We start from the raw sequence: 16255 nt of genomic DNA, 5'->3' as shown, positions 1-16255 counted from the left end.
TGGGACCTTGTTTTATTAATTACTCATAACTGAGAGAACATCTCAGTATATACTGAGACTAATAAAAACATAGGTGAGAGCTGATTTTCCTCACAAATAAGTAGGAATTAATGTTTTGGTATGGCTTAAACAAAACAAAAACAAAAAACCAAACCAAACACTGTTTTGTATTATATATGGAAAAATACAGCATTCAAAATCACTATACTTTTCTCCTAAAGGGAACGTTATTCAAACTTTTGTAATTTGCTTATATAAATACATATTCTCCATTTTGCCCTGAAAATAATATTTAAAGATCTGACAAATACATAATCTCATTGAAAACACTATTAAACCATGAAGAAATACGGGGGGGGGGGAAGAGTGCTACCACGTCAACTTGATACTAAAATTTCTCTTGAGAGCAGCCCTCTGATGGACTCATGGTACTTATTTCAGTGGATCAAAGCTTCATTTGGGTTTGGGTTTTTTTTTTTTTTTTTGGTTGGTTGGGTTTTTTTTGGTGGGTTGGGGGGGGTGGGTGGCAGGTAGAGTTAAAAGCATTCCCTAAAAGAAAAGTATTTTAAGAAGTCAGTAAGGCTAGCTGCAAGCTATTATAGTTTTTGAATATTTTAAGCAAACAACATTTAGCTCAAAAATATTAAATAAATATCTACACTTAAGAAATGGATTCAGAAGACCAAACCTCAGACCCTAAGATCCCTGCAAGAGTAAACAGTGTCTCCAGAAGTCCAATTCAAAAATGTGTAAGTTAAATGCCTGAAGTAGTTAATACAAGACAGAACTATAGCCCCCTCTCACTTCCATTTTCCAAAACTATGCTACCAAGACACAAAACCTTAAAGCTTGTTGTTTATATTATGACTGATTCTATTTCTACCAAGTTTGGTGGGCATTCTCAAGTTTTCCCAATTAAAAAATGTAGCAAGTTTCAACAAGGAAGTTGCACTCAAGTGTTCTCAACACACACTCTTACAATCAGAAATACATAAAAAATAATCACACCCCTTAAATTAAGCACTTTGCCATGTTAACACTAATAATATCGGATAGTAAGTTCCCAGCATCAACCTACAATATTTTAAGAATGAAAGGGAAAGTCAATTTTTGACTATTGCACTATGTCATTCCTTTCACTTAATGATTCTGCTTACACAATGCATGGACAGACATGAAATAAACAACATCTTCCCCAAGCAAACTATCCTGGTTTGTAGCTAGGAGAGAATACAACTACACATTCAACTGAACACAGTATGGCATAGATAATTTCCTACTCAAAGCTGCAGATCACCACTGCTGGTTTAAAAGGTGACCAGCCAAACATACTCTTTGAAGAGCAAAATCATTAATACAATAGCTGCTAATTAAAACTTCGTATAACATTATAGAAACAAGACACCTGAAAATTACCTCCTCTTTCAAATAATCCCCGACCCAGAGAAATCAAAATTTAACAGTTTTTCATTGTTTAGAGGACTGCAATACAATCCTGACTGTCATTAAGCAAGCAAAAACGGCATTTTAGTCTTCATGCAAGTTTGTACATATAGAGAAGGTAAAGATATAAACCAAAATGTTCAAAGTGACTTCATGTCCTTAAGACATTACTAAAGCTCAATTTTAAGAACCAACTGTAGGGTGTCTAAACCGAATCTTAATTTGGCATCAGTGTATTAAGACACTTTGAACTGTTAATCATCTTCCAAAAAACCAGATTGTTACATACCTCAACAAATTACTTAAAAGATAATTAAGTATTGGCAGTATCACCCCAGCTAACGGCAGAATATAAATTGACACAGAATCATAGAATCATTTAGGTTGGAAAAGACCCTTAAGATCATCAAATCCAACCGTAAACCATGATAACATACATGATAAAATACAATGTAAATCTCTACTTCCTATAGACCAGTTCAAAGAGGTATACAAGAGGAGGTACTGTCCCACATAGAAGTACACAGTAGCAAAATATAAAAATCCCCAGACTCAGACAGAAGGAACATTTTGAAGTCTGTATTATTACATCTGGACTTAAAACCATATACTTGATAAAGGTATTAGAAAACCTCATCCCACAACAAAACTCAGAATCCTGAAAGGAACATATGAATATATAAACAAATTTTACCTTCATTTTTCTCTCTGCAAGGTTAACAGGACAGCTGGATTTGTACTTTTTTTTACACAACTCAGAGATGGTTTGAGTGAACAGTTTTCTACCATAGATCTGCTTAGCTAAGATTGAACCAGAAAATTTCATTGTTCATCTTCAAGAATATTTGAGAACTAGGACAAATTTGGCTGAACCATACCTAGTTTGTGATGCCAAAAGATTCAAATGAAGGCTCCAATCCTGCAACTGGATCTGTGTAAATAGTTGATAGGGCATACAAGCAGCTTCACATAAATAATAAATGATCATAAATAAATAATGATCATTGCTTTGAGGTGTTTCTGTATTTATTTTGAAACAAACTTGGCACTATTTGCATTTCTAAGTGTCTTCTATTATACTGACAATTCATTTATGCAGGTTAGTTCAAGTCTAATAACAAAATACAAAATTATCAGCCATTTTACTGAAAGCATCGATACAGTTACACAACTTCTGAAAAGCATGCTACTCTGTTTTGTCAGGTGGCTACATTAAAAAAATTCAACATGAAGTTAATTTGTACCTAAAAGCAAGTAAATTTTAATGTTTTCCACATTTTTAAACAGAGTATATTAATGTTTAAATGGAACATTATTTCCTTTTCTATACCACTACACCACCCTACTCTATATTTATATTTTTAACTCACAAATTTTCAACAGCCCAAACATCTTTATGCTGATGTAACTGTAGTAGCACAGCTATAGTTCATGTTCTGTCAGCATTTCCTTTATAAGCTACATTCTTCAAGTTTGCTCCTTGGCCATAAAAATTCATGCCAGGTTGAAACTTTGTGCAGGAATTCATACACTAGCAAACAAATTTTAAGAAGTATAGTTCAATACATTTCATTACTTCATTTAAGTTTTCTTCTATTACTTTTAGAGGACAGTACAGCAGGCGTTAAAAACCAGCATTGTTTAACATCAATGTTTTTTGACCTGAAGGCACAGACCACCCATAGTTAGAAGAATAAAATGGGTTCAATATATTTTTTTGTCTGGATCTTGTATTATTTACCAGCTACAAGATGCATAGAGAAATATTTTGACTTATTAACTGAATGTAGACACAGAAATAGACACAGAATACAAATACTACTCATTTCAACACTAAACCTAGCAGCTTGTTTCCAAGGTTTAACATTTCAGCTGCCTTAAGTCTCAAATACAAAAGATTGTCGTATACAACACAGAGTACTGTTTGCAATGTAGGAACCTGCGCGTTCAAAAACATTGTCCTAATCCAGAAAGAGTACTGGTGTATTTCACTTACAATGGGAAATATACACAAGGTTTCAGGATCATGTAAATTTTATAGTCAAGTTACAAATCTGAAAAAAGTTTCTTAAATGGAAACACTGACACAACCTTCACTATAGTATTGCAAACAGCAACGCTATTTTATAAATCTTAAACAATGTTTTTTTTAAAGTAGGTGTGGAACTGATTATTGTAACAAGGGATCAACTGTAAATATAATACCCACAATTTCAAATTTCAAGCAGAAGTCCACTTGGTTGATTTGCTCAGGCATTTATTTATTTATTTGAACAAGTCGTCAAATTTTCAGGAACTACTTTTCACATGGTATTCTGCACTACCTTTCTTTCACCTAGCTTGGAGAATATTATAATTGCCTGTTGGGAAGTTTGTTACAGGGCTTCCTAATGATAAGAAAATTCCACTAGTAAAGCTTTTTTTTTTTTTTTTTCCTTTTTTTTTTTTTTTAAACAATGATGCATTTACAGCTTTATAATTTTACAATCAAGTGCAGTGGATGTTTTTCCACTTGCATGAGGAAAGGAATTTTGAACTAAGAATCTCTCCTCATCTGAAAATTCCAGAAGACAAAGTAAAAGTTCTTATGACTGGTAACGGAAATGGCAGCAGTCCATTCCAACCAAAATTTTAGGGCCGAAGGACCACCAACTGTCAGCTTTATGCTACATCTCTCATATCTCTAGAGATTTGTAGTGAGAATTTGCCCTTGACTAATGGTCCTGCCAATTTCAAGCCCTGACTGTACATGTATTCTCTAACTGGAATCAGTGGCTACAAAGCGGCCAGCGTATCGTTAGTCACAATACAACAGTAAGGTTGTGAACATACCTGAGCAATGTTCAAGGTCTAGAGCATTGGAGGATGGGCAGGACAAGACAGGACAGAACAAAAATAAAGGAAGAAAAAAAGAAAAGACAAAACAGTGACTATGAGGCCAGCCTCAAGGATCCCCAAGTCAGACTAAGCCCTCCCATTCTAGGGTACAAAAAGAAAAAATGTAACAAAACAAAACCCAGCTTTTCACTATTCTAGTATATAACATGCCAATATAACAGAGTACAACAATGCTTTAAAAACTAATGAACAATAACCATTTTTATTGTTTGAGCTAGCAGTCTCCTACTGTCTGTCACAGGTGTACTTGAGGCTGGCCTTATAGGAAAAAAAAGCAATGCAAAAAAAAATCATATTTTAAATCTCTACTTTTCAATTTAACATTCGTAAAGCAATATACAAATGATAGGAACAACAGTGTCCAATTAACCTAATATGATCTCATAAAAAAATAAAAATAAAAAAAATTTCACTCTCTGGACCTAAACTGTTTTGCTTAGTTAGCTATAGCAAAGAAAAGAGAAAAAGAATAGTGCAGATTCTATGCAGAATTAAATCACGTGTTACAGCACAGTACAGTACCTGCTTATTCAGACCTAGCATATTGCAGACCATATCCCTTGAATACGGTTGTTCCAGCACATATCTCAACAAAGCAGTCTGTGGCTCAAACAGATCCTTAAAAAAAAAAAAGCAATCACATACAAACATGTATTGCCTCAAGATTATGTTTAATACTGAATTTACATTTAACTGAGTTAAACAATGTAAGAATGAATGTTTAATTTATGCAGATATGTATTATCTGGCAAATCTTTTTGCTCTCTGATACCCAAAAGAAAGGAGGAAATAATCACAGCTCTTAAGAAGCGACAGATTTTAGGAGGACCACACAGAAGAACATTCTTCATCCAATAAAAGGATGGCACAGCCTTTTTGAAACAGCCTTGAAAGACTGGAAGACTGTCAAGAACTCAGAGGAAGCCAGGTAAGACAACTGAGGAAGCACATGACCGAGATCCATAAAAATCATGGGTAGCATGAAGAAAAGAGACATGGAACAACCGCTCACTGTATCTTCCAATAGCTGAATCACTTCAAAGAAAAATGTTATCTGAAGCTAGGTTCAAAACAAACAGAAGGAGATGATTCCTCATGCAACATGAAGTTGAAATGCGGAACTCCTTGTCAAAGAGATGTTGAGGATGCTAAAAGTTTACAGGGGCTCAAGAGGAGACTGAACAAATATTTGGAAAAGGATGGTTTACTAAATATATAGAAACCAAATCTACCTCAGGAAACACCCAAAATGATAATGGCTGTGGAGTGTGAACACTATGTCATTAGATATACTATCTTTATATCCTTCCTTAGACACCTAGGATTCGGGGAATGGGATGCTGGACAACATGGATTTTTGTCCTGATCCTTTACAGTCTTTAAATTCTTTCAGTACACCACTATTTCACACTCAGAGTTTTAAGTTCAAATAAACTAACTTAAATATAAGTTCAAATAAGCTAACTTATATTTAAGTTTGAATTGTAAAATTATCTTTCCTATGGAATAACAAAGAGCACAGAAAAGAAGAAGTTACCTTCCCATTCTCTTTCATCTCCCCACTGCTAAACTAATTTTCCAATCAATTCTCTGCTCTCTCTTGCTCCCTCACATGCACACACCCCAAAGCATGTTAAACATCTCATGCTTTTCAGCATCCTGGGCAGCAGTGATACCACACACTACTTTAAAGGTCTTGCGCATATAGCTTAAAATCATTGAAATATATAACACAGTGAAAACATCTAAGTTTTCAATGTTAGCCTAGCTGGAACAATCAGATATTCACAGTTGAAATTATTTTTTTCCCCCCTAATGATATAAAAGCTTCATATTTATTGAATATAACATGTTTAAAAAGCTTAATAAGGCATACCTTATCATATGGTAAGAGACCTTTCAAAGGAAAACGAAGGGTTGTAGGATCCAGCTTCCATGAGTTACACATGGCACCTGAGTTATTTACCACAGGAAGAAGACTACAGCGACCTACGTGCAATGAAACATTATAAATTCTAAAAAGGTGAAACTGGCCTATTGTTTAATCATTCTGATGCAAAAGCTGGCCTCAGCCACTTTTATGCTCTCCTTAAATTTCCACTGTTTAAAGCTTTTTACCATAGGATTGCTTCAGGCTGATTTTACTTTTCTAAGTAATTTTCAAGTAATAAAATATCTAAAGAGTAAAACCCCCATTTGTTCAGATTGGGTACCCCGAAAACAGAAGTATTTGCAAATATTAATCTAAAAGTGCCCTTTTAGGTTACCAGAAGACTGTTCCATTGCCATTGCTTGACCTAGGGATTTAATTTTGGTACACTGACCCCTTCCACAAAGAAAATGGTATTACTAATCTAAGCATATAACCTAGTCTTTTGATTTCCCTTCATTCACCTTGTAAGACAAACTGTGGGCAGGATTCTGTTCATTAAGCTAGTCAAATAGAAGCACCTGTACTCCAGTTACAGTCAGTGGAGATCTAGTCAATTCAGTCAGCCTGATTCAGCTGATCACATACAAAGCATTTTTTGTAGGGTAAATTTAGACTTGTTAATCAGTGTAGATTAGACACCTGGGATTTATTTCAGTTGCTTAAACACAGGCTTCTGAACTGAGCCCCCAGTGCACCTGTATATCAGCATCTAAATTTAGGTGCCTCGCCTTTGACCTAAATCTCACTGTCAGTTCAAATTCCATGACTTCTATTGTCCAGACTGGCCATATTACTAACAGATAAAACAAGAAGTAAACAAATATTTTTTTCCTCCCCTTCAACCGTATCTATACAGGTCATTTACACATACAAGACTTGTAAAAATTTGTGTGCGATCCCTGCAAGTCGTATGTACAAAAGCTATGCCACACTTCCAATAGAAGAATAACTACATGCTTCTGAAACACAAAATGTTTTGGAGCATTACAGATGAATTTACATTCTTAATCTCTGCACTGAAGAAGCTCAGTTGCAATAAACCTTGCTCAAATCTAAGATACAATGCAGCTGTTATTAAACTACTTAATTCTCAAAACAAACAGAAGTTATTTTTATCTTTTTGAAGAAAAATGCAACAGGCATCACAATTAAAACAGCCAAATTTTAATCTTCAGACTTCTAGCAATAAATGAAGATGAGTTTTTCTTTCACAGAAGAGGACAGCCAGTACTCATCTGAGCTGAGAAATGTTCACACAGAAGCCTTCAACAATAGGGATAAGGCTGAGCAGCTACAAAAGCTCCAACGGAAACTGAAGTCAGAAAACACTCCGTGACTAGCATACCAGTGGATCTGTATTAACTCAAAATCCTTGAGCATAGAAAACCTACGGTTTTCTTAACATCTACTGTAGTTAGAAACTATACGGCCATGTAACAAGTAGTACACTTCCACTACCAGCTTGCAGCAAAAAATTATTTGATCTCATCAATATGAATTTTCCTCTTCAAAGCAAAAACTGAAGAGAAGCAAGTCTGAGAAAAAACTGATAAAGAGTAAAGATACTACATGAAACATAAGCTCTGAATCATTTTGCTTAGATGAATATATGCCCCAAAAGGTTATAAGAAACAAAGTAGTTCAAAATAAATTAATTTACTTTGAAGTCATTCATGAAGTCATTCTCTTACCACAAATGGAATTTATTCTTGCTGTAGGTCTGAAGGTATCCACAAAATCCGATACCAAATTACCTAGTAACTGGGTGAGAAGAGGAGAAAAAAGTAAGTTAAAGGTTTAAGTTGCAGATACTGATAAGGAATATTTAAGACTTAAAACCAGTTTATACATTTTAATAAAATATACAGGAATCTACTAAAATAACTAGCTTCCTATGCATTTCGACAAGTCGGAAAAATCATCCAGAACCGAAAACCACAAAAGGAAAAATGTGACTTTATAAAGAAGCACACTTCTCAGTTTGCACTCAAATGAGAGTTTATGTAATACCTGTTTCTCCTGTGCATACTATATTATTTCAGTGCATACTATTTAGTAACTGATGATTTAAGACAGGCTTTAGAATTTCTGCTCATAACAAATCTCTGTTTGCCTGTCGATAACAATTCCACAAAAACAAAGGACCTAGATTAGTACACTCTGGATTAAATCTTGGCTCAAAAGAAGTCAGTAACAGTTTTCCCATTAATTCAAGGGAGTTGGGATTTTATCCTTTTCCCAACACCTAGTTATTTCAACAGAATACAAAATTAAAAACTGGATCAACGTGACATTCTTTTTGGAAACAGTGACTATTTTCATTGCACCAGAGCCCCAAATATTTTTGTGTAACTGAATTTAAACAGAAAGAAAACACTGGTGAGCTATTTAAAGTAATTTTTCTTATCTTGAAGCCATAGAGAAAGCACAATCTGGTAGGTAAGCATGACCCGCATTTCCAAATGTATTCAACAAAACCAACTCAGTACTTCAAGCGTTTCGAACATCAGGCCATAGGTCAAAACTATATCATCAATTTCATGCAAGAACACAGGGAGCTGCTGCTGCAATCATATCAAGCCTGTATCTTAATCTACATGCCTAAACACAGAGTTTACAGTTGACTGGAAGACTTCAAATCTTCATTTAAACTTTATTTTAAAAAAATGGAAGTAATTTTGTTTTGTGTGGAACAAAACTCCAGACTACATGATTTAGTATCATTACCCAATGGGGAAGTTTTCCTTCAGGATATAGTTTTCTGATTTCTGTAACTGCAAAGTAGGCAGGTAACAAACATGCATTTCTTTCCAAAATGTAGGCTACCACCTATAAATAAAAAAATACATCAGTGTAAAAGACTTTGGATAAGGTGAACAAAGGTGTAGTCTGTCTACTAGTCTGAGGCAGCCCATGAAAACAGAATTAGGAATGTAAGAACTAAAATACTTTTTCATAAGTTGTGTTCTTATAGTACCACATTAGTTTAAAACCTGTTTTTAATTGTACAAGTTAGACTGTTTACGCCTAAGTAAAACTATGCCTCTATGTCTGCGTACAAACTATTGAAAACAATTACTGTTTTATCCACTAAGAAAAAAATAAAGAAATTCATCTCAATATTATACCTCATACATCCTGCCTTAGGCAAGTCAAACATTGGGCCTGACTCTCCTGTTAGGGACTTATCTACAATATCCCCCAAAAGCTCTCTGTTTACTGTATAAAATGCAATTACAGAAAATAATCAGAGAACAAAGAGTCCATCTTTGCTGTTGAACTGTACCAACTCTCAAAGAGAGCCATCCCAGCTATTAGAAACTCATTAGTGACAAAAGAATGAGGCCTATCTTCATCTATAGCGATAACACAAAATTCAGATAGTTACCTCTCTTGCTGCTAAAAGCTGCTGTACAACAGCTGAGCTCACAGTGTTTGGAATTGTCAAGATTTTCTCTAGGATCACTTTCAACAGATCACGCACACCCTAAAAGAAAGCACACAAAATTAACATTCCCAGATATTCTTTATTTCTGGCAGAAAGATTACACAATAAATATGGTCAGACAATATTTTGACAGACAAATTAGCTATTTGCTGCTAAATCTCAGAAGACAGACAGCTACTGAAAATGTGAACGCTAATGACATTAAACTCCTTATGGAACTTCTGAATCTTAGGATACCCCAGATGAGAAAGTAACTGCTGAAATTTTGATGTGCATCCAGAGGCATCCAGCCTACAACGGCTTGTGCAGACTGACCAAAGTACAATGCTGTATTTTATGTTTTTTGCTCTAACACTCTCAGCAATGATGCTGAGATGGTTCTCTGCAAGAGATGTATGGTTTCCATCTCCTTCTGTTAAGAATTGTACCCTGCCAAAGACTCAGCTTTCAGGACCTTTTTCCTATGTAGCAACAGGGGTCAGAGCAGATGTGAGAACTTCAGCCTTAATGCTCGATAGTATTACTTTTCCATGTGTCGTGGTTTAACCCCAGCCAGCAACTAAGCACCACACAGCCGCTCGCTCACTCCCCCCCGGTGGGATGGGGGAGAGAATCGGAAAAGTGAGAAAACTCATGGGTTGAGATAAAGACAGTTTAATAGGTAAAGCAAAAGCCGCGCGCACAAGCAAAGCAAAGCAAGGAATTCATTCACTACTTCCCAGCGGCAGGCAGGTGTTCAGCCATCCCCAGGAAAGCAGGGCTCCATCACGCGTAACGGTTACTTGGGAAGACAAACGCCATCACTCCGAACGTCCCCCCCTTCCTTCTTCTTCCCCCAGCTTATATACTGAGCATGACGTCATATGGTATGGAATAGCCCTTTGGCCAGTCTGGGTCAGCTGTCCTAGCTATGCTCCCTCCCAGCTTCTTATGCACCTGGCAGAGCACAAGAAGCTAAAAAGTCCTTGACTAGTGTAAACTCTACTCAGCAAGAACCAAAACATCAGTGTCTTATCAACATTATTCTCATCCTAAATCCAAAACACAGCACTCTACCAGCTACTAAGAAGAAAATTAACTCTATCCCAGCTGAAACCAGGACACCATGTGTACCACTTCTGCAACTGCATTAGGGTTATTTAGCTTGTAACTGAAAGAGGGATGGAGGATGACTGTGTGATAGAGAAAAGAGTAAGGCGAGTTATTTGTCCATACAGAATTATCTATTAAGATAAAGCTCAAATATGAAGAAGCATTAAAAGTGGTCTTGCTGAATTATTTTTTTTTTCATAATCAAAGCAGACTTTGAAATGCTGGGTGTCTCTGACATAAAATCATAAAAACAAAGCCAGAAAATAACGTCTTATCACAAAGAAAGGAATGGGGAGAAGATACCTTGTAGTCTACACCTCCAATAATCTTCCGGACCAATTTAAATGTTAATGCCCACAACTGTGTCCTTTCCCATTCAAGCGTATCGGAGTTTATCAGAGATTCACAAACCATCCTAGCAGAAGGAGAAAATGCAAGAATGAATGGCAGATAATAAGCATGTGCTCTCCAGCAATAATTTTACTATGTCATCGTAAAATACCCTCCAATATTACAACTTCCATGTATCCTATTTATCTATTCATTCTCACATAGCTTACCTGGGTGGCAAAAGTCCAGTTTCTACTGCCATTGCTAAACAGTCATAAAGAAAAGAAATCCTTTTAGGACTATGTTGGCTATGAATGAATCTTACAATCCACTGGACGCACTGTTCATGGGATTCCTGAAAAAGCAGTAGAAGGGAGAAAGAATGTATTTACAGGTAGTAAAACAAACTGTAAAATTCATGTAGTATCCTACCATGAAGAAATGAAACTAACAGAAGAACAAGATTATAAATGGCAGAAGTTGTCCAGTTGTCCAACATACAGTTTTCCCTACAAGTCTTTCGATCTTATTTTGAAGAAGTCCAGTTGTCCAACAGAAGTTGTCCAGTACTGGAAACACCTCCTGGCTGAAACATTGATTTCTACGGTCAACTTTGTTTTTCACCTATAAGTTAGCACAGAATAGAATAAAATAGAACTGTTCTATATTATTCTTTCCTTTTCACAGTTTATATTATTCTTTCCTTTTCACAGTTATAATCAAATTCAGTGAAAACAAAGATGACCAGGTCTCCAATTACAGAAGAGTACCTAGAGGTATCTAACTTTTAGAAAGTAATTTTTGAACATAAACATCTGTTTTCCTTTTTTTTTTCCTACTTATTCACTTCTACCAGAAATCCTGCAACAAACTACCTTTTTTTGTTTATTTCTTCACTGTTATACTTCCATTTGCTTATCTTTATTTGCACTGCACACCAACCTGTGCTGAACAACTATATAAGCTTATAAATGTCAAAACTAATCTTTTTCTCTTGCAAAGTCTTCCTATATTCTTTACTGTACCATATCTGAAACCAGATTCTGAATGACTGGACACAGACCTTATAGCTTAAGTGTCTGTCTACCAGACAAGGTTTCACTATATTAAAAAAGTATATAAAGTACATGTAAGTAACAAATTAAATGTTAACCTGGGAAAGACTGCTCCAGAACTGCCTAAAAGCGCCCAGGCAGCTGATCAGTTTGGTTCTCTCATCTTCAGGAGTGTCCATAAACATACTAACGCAAATAAAAACATAAGTTATTAGCAATACCCAGCGAAAGAGGGCAAGTAGAAAAATACATGCGTACAGAAAGTCTTGCACAAACCAACATTACACTCACCCAGGAAAAGCTTCTTCAATTACTTCTGTTTTCTGTAAGAGAAAAGCCCTGAGTGAGCTATTGTGAAAAGGTTCTCTATGAGTATCACATTACCAGGATGAAGCACAAAAGAATAATAGTTGTACTGTTATGGGACTGTATCAGAGACAGATGTATTTATTCTGCTAGACTCTTTCAAAGTTGAGATTACTTGTTTTCAAATAAACATATAAACAACATACCTTGTGGACCCAGATTTGGGTTGGTTTTTTTTTTTCTTCTAAACACCTAGAGATTAATTTACTTTCCAAAGTTGGAGAAATTGTTTGATTCTGTTACTGCAGCTCTTTTTTCATACTTTGAAAAAATTAGTATTTTGGAATCCCATTAAGTTTTTGTCCCACTTATGTTCCATAACACTCAGTTACACAAATAAATTATATACAGTTACTTTCTCAACTGAGTTTAGATCAGTTGCTTTCTAAATTCCATTGAATGATTATACGGTCTTGTACTAGGTGAAAGACAATATATGAATATCCAGTTTATCTCCTCTAAAACATTCTTCCCTCCCCCCCCCCTTTTTTTTAAACTCCATTTTGCTCAAAGGCTTCTACATCATTATTCTAATACCTCAGCAAAGACATTATGGAAAATACTATCCTACAACTTTTTTTACCTTCTACAAGAATTTCATATTATACTCAGATGTGATCTATAACAAACCACTATGTATTTTCATTTTTATATTGCAGAAATAAGAGCATGTAATAAAATAATCTTTCTGGTGATCCTTTTCAATCATACAGCCTAGAACTGCCTGGCACTGCTACTCACAGCTTTCTCAAGAAGCAAAAGAGAAACCAGCCCTCATCTGTTCTTCACAGAAACTTAGGTTAAGTTTTGCTGCTGTCCACCAAGTCGATAATCACAGCAGTGAAAGTAACAACTTGCTATTTTCTCAGTTATGGCTTCAAAAATGCAACGAAAGGGCCTTTTTTTTTTTTTTGTTACATAAAAACTTTCAGCAAATAACATTGCTAACAAACAGGCAATGTGACAACACAGTCAAATCACACTGTTGTTTAACTGTGAAAACATAATCTGAGTGACAGAGCCAAAATGAAAAATCAACTAGGTATGGGCAATTAATATGCTACGAGCAACTTAACACTATTCAAAGAAAAGCACATTGTGCATTTTATAATGCAAACTTAAAACAGAAAGAAGAAAAACAACTTTCCCTCTACTGAAATTCATCATATGGACATCATTTTCAATTACATTTCTCTATGAGACCGACATATTCTTTCCAGTTCAGACAGTTCAACCAGCCTCTTCTGTCCGAAACATCAGTCAGGCTCCTGATCAGGACCTTATCAACTACCGTTACCCCAGTGTTTCAGATCATGAAGTGCTCATTATCTACCAAGAAGCTCATTCATTTGTGCTCTACAAAACAATGACTTAATGACTTGGGTTCACAAACGGAGAGTCCTGTTTAATTTGATATCCTTCTACGATAAGGTCACCGGCCCAGTGGATGAAGGGAAGGCAGTGGATGTAGTTTTTCTGGATTTTAGTAAGGCTTTTGATACTGTCCCTCACAGCATCCTTATGGACAAGTTGTCCAACTGTGGGATGAGTGGGTTCACGGTGCACTGGGTGAAGAACTGACTGAACTGCAGGGCTTGAAGAGTTATAATGAACGGGGCTACGCTGGGCTGGCAACCAGTCACCAGCCGTGTCCTCAGGGCTCAATTCTAGGGCCAGTTCTGTTCAACAGTTCAATCAATGATCTGGATGCAGGAGTGGAATGCACCATTAGCAAGTTTGCTGATGATACCAAAGTGGGAGGGGCTGTTGTTTCTCTCAAAGGACAAGAGGCCTTGCAGAGGGATCTAGATAAGATTGGAGCATTAGGCTATTACTAATGGGATGAAATTTAACAAGTCGAAACGCTGGATTCTGCACCTGGAACGGAGTAACGCTGGGCACAAGTACAAATTGGGAGAGGAGTGGCTGGAGAGCAGCCCTGCAGAAAGGGATCTGGGGGTGCTGGTCGGCAGCAGGCTCAACAGGTGTCAGCAGTGTGCCCTGGCAGCCAAGAGGGCAAACTGCACCCTGGGGTGCATCAATCACAGCGTAACCAGCCGGTCAGAAGAGGTGATTGTCCCGCTGTATTCAGCGCTGGTGCAGCCTCACCTTGAGTACTACCTGTAGTTCTGGGCCCCACAATTTATGAAGGATGTGAAGGTCCTTGAATGCGTCCAGAGGAGGGCAACAAAGCTGGTGAAGGGGCTGGAAGGCATGTCCTGTGAGGAGCAGCTAAGGGCTTGGGGCTTGTCTAGTTTGGAGAGAAGGAGGCTAAGGGGCGACCTCACTGCTCTCTACGGCTTCCTGAGGAGGGGACATGGAGAGGGAGGTGCTGAGCTCTTCTCCCTGGGATGCAGTGATAGGATGGTGGGAATGGTTCAAAGCTGCGCCAGGGGAGGTTGAGACTGGAGATGAGGAAGCATTTCTTTACTGAGAGGGTGGTCAAACACTGGAACAGGCTTCCTAGGGAGGTGGTCGATGCCCCACACATGTCAGTGTTTAAGAGGCATTTGGACAATGCCCTTTTAATAACCCTTTAACTTTTGGTCAGCCCTGAATTGGTCAGGCAGTTGGACTAGATGATCACTGTAGGTCTCTTCCAACCAAAATATTCTATTGATCTACTAAACTACGCTTCATTTTGCAGGTACCATTGTGCAGGTGTATTTCCATGATTCACTCATGCCGTTCTGTTGGTTGAAGAAAAATGTCTCCTCAAGACATTCATGTCTCCTTCGAAACGTCTCCATAAATTGATTATTCTACAGTTAACTCGGCACACTATAAATTGGGTTTGGGTAAGCAATCTGCCTCCCCCTGTTTTATGCCCAGTCCTACTCTGCGTCAGCTTCTTTATAAAAACTCAGCAGAGGGAGGATCTCAGCTCTGAGAGACCACCTCCCCCCCGCGATGGGCCCGAAGGTAGCAACAGCAAGAACCACCGCCGAGAACGGCGGGGTTTCGCGCCCCCAAGGTTTCAACGCATAAATCGCGCCAGGAAAATAAAAACCATCTCTCTCCTCGGTTTTATCTTCTTCTCCCGCGGGGGGAGCACGCCGGGCCGCAGGGCCCCGGACAAGGCCCGGGCCTGGAGCGGCCTGCCCACAACGCACCCCCCCGTCGCCGCGGCGGCAGCGCTCCGGGGACGGACTCACCACCACCTCCTCGAAGATGCTCTGTAACTGCGTCTCCATAGGCACCATGGGGACCGCCATGCCGCCGGGCCAGGCCCCGCAGCCGAGCGGCGGCCCCCGCCGGGCCCTTTCTCAGGCGGAGACGGCGGCACGGTCCCCGCCGGAAGCTCCGTCCCTGATCCCGCCCCCCCGGGAAGCGATGGTTCGGCCCGGCCGGTCCGGCGGCCGCAGCGTTCCGGGCGGCGCCGCCCGCCTCTTTCGGCCCGGTCCGGGGCTCGGCGGCTGCGGGCGCTGCCCCTGCCCCTGCCCGTTACGTTCCTTACGTTATTAGGGAACTATGCACTGCTGTAATTACTGTAAATTTAGAATTATTATTTCCCATAAAATGTCATAACGTCAGAATAAACTGCAAATGCATTTGTCTGAAAACATCTGAAGATGCATTATACTCGTGCAGTGGTTTTTAGATTAAGAATACATGTAAAACGCCAAGTCAGGACAGTGTTAAAGTTTTGTGGCTCTCTGACATTGACACTGCATTCTCTGAGCTGCCTGT

At 38.0% G+C, this 16255-nt stretch overlaps 1 protein-coding gene across 7 annotated transcripts in view; it reads right to left on the bottom strand.

Moving 5' to 3' along the window:
- Positions 1–15865, bottom strand: part of MED23 (mediator complex subunit 23) — a 40890-nt gene extending 25025 nt beyond the window's left edge. Inside the window, exons 1-11 of one of the 7 annotated variants that reach the window (XM_082306593.1) lie at positions 15721–15865; positions 12491–12522; positions 12298–12385; positions 11375–11499; positions 11118–11229; positions 9663–9761; positions 9002–9103; positions 7966–8035; positions 6218–6330; positions 4864–4959; positions 4276–4293 (exon numbers count right to left, since the gene is read on the bottom strand). In XM_082306593.1, the coding sequence (XP_082162719.1) occupies positions 4276–4293; positions 4864–4959; positions 6218–6330; positions 7966–8035; positions 9002–9103; positions 9663–9761; positions 11118–11229; positions 11375–11499; positions 12298–12385; positions 12491–12522; positions 15721–15780 (915 nt within the window). In that variant the 5' untranslated portion in view covers positions 15781–15865. The other 6 variants (XM_082306591.1, XM_082306596.1, XM_082306595.1 and 3 more) reach the window with 6 other exon arrangements.
- Between the last annotated feature and the right edge of the window lie 390 nt (positions 15866–16255).

Source organism: Platalea leucorodia, assembly GCF_965183815.1.
Source record: "Platalea leucorodia genome assembly, chromosome: 3".
NCBI classification, from domain to species: domain Eukaryota; kingdom Metazoa; phylum Chordata; class Aves; order Pelecaniformes; family Threskiornithidae; genus Platalea; species Platalea leucorodia.
The sequence above is the reverse complement of the archived record's forward strand: the minus strand, read 5'-3'. Positions and strand labels throughout refer to the sequence as shown.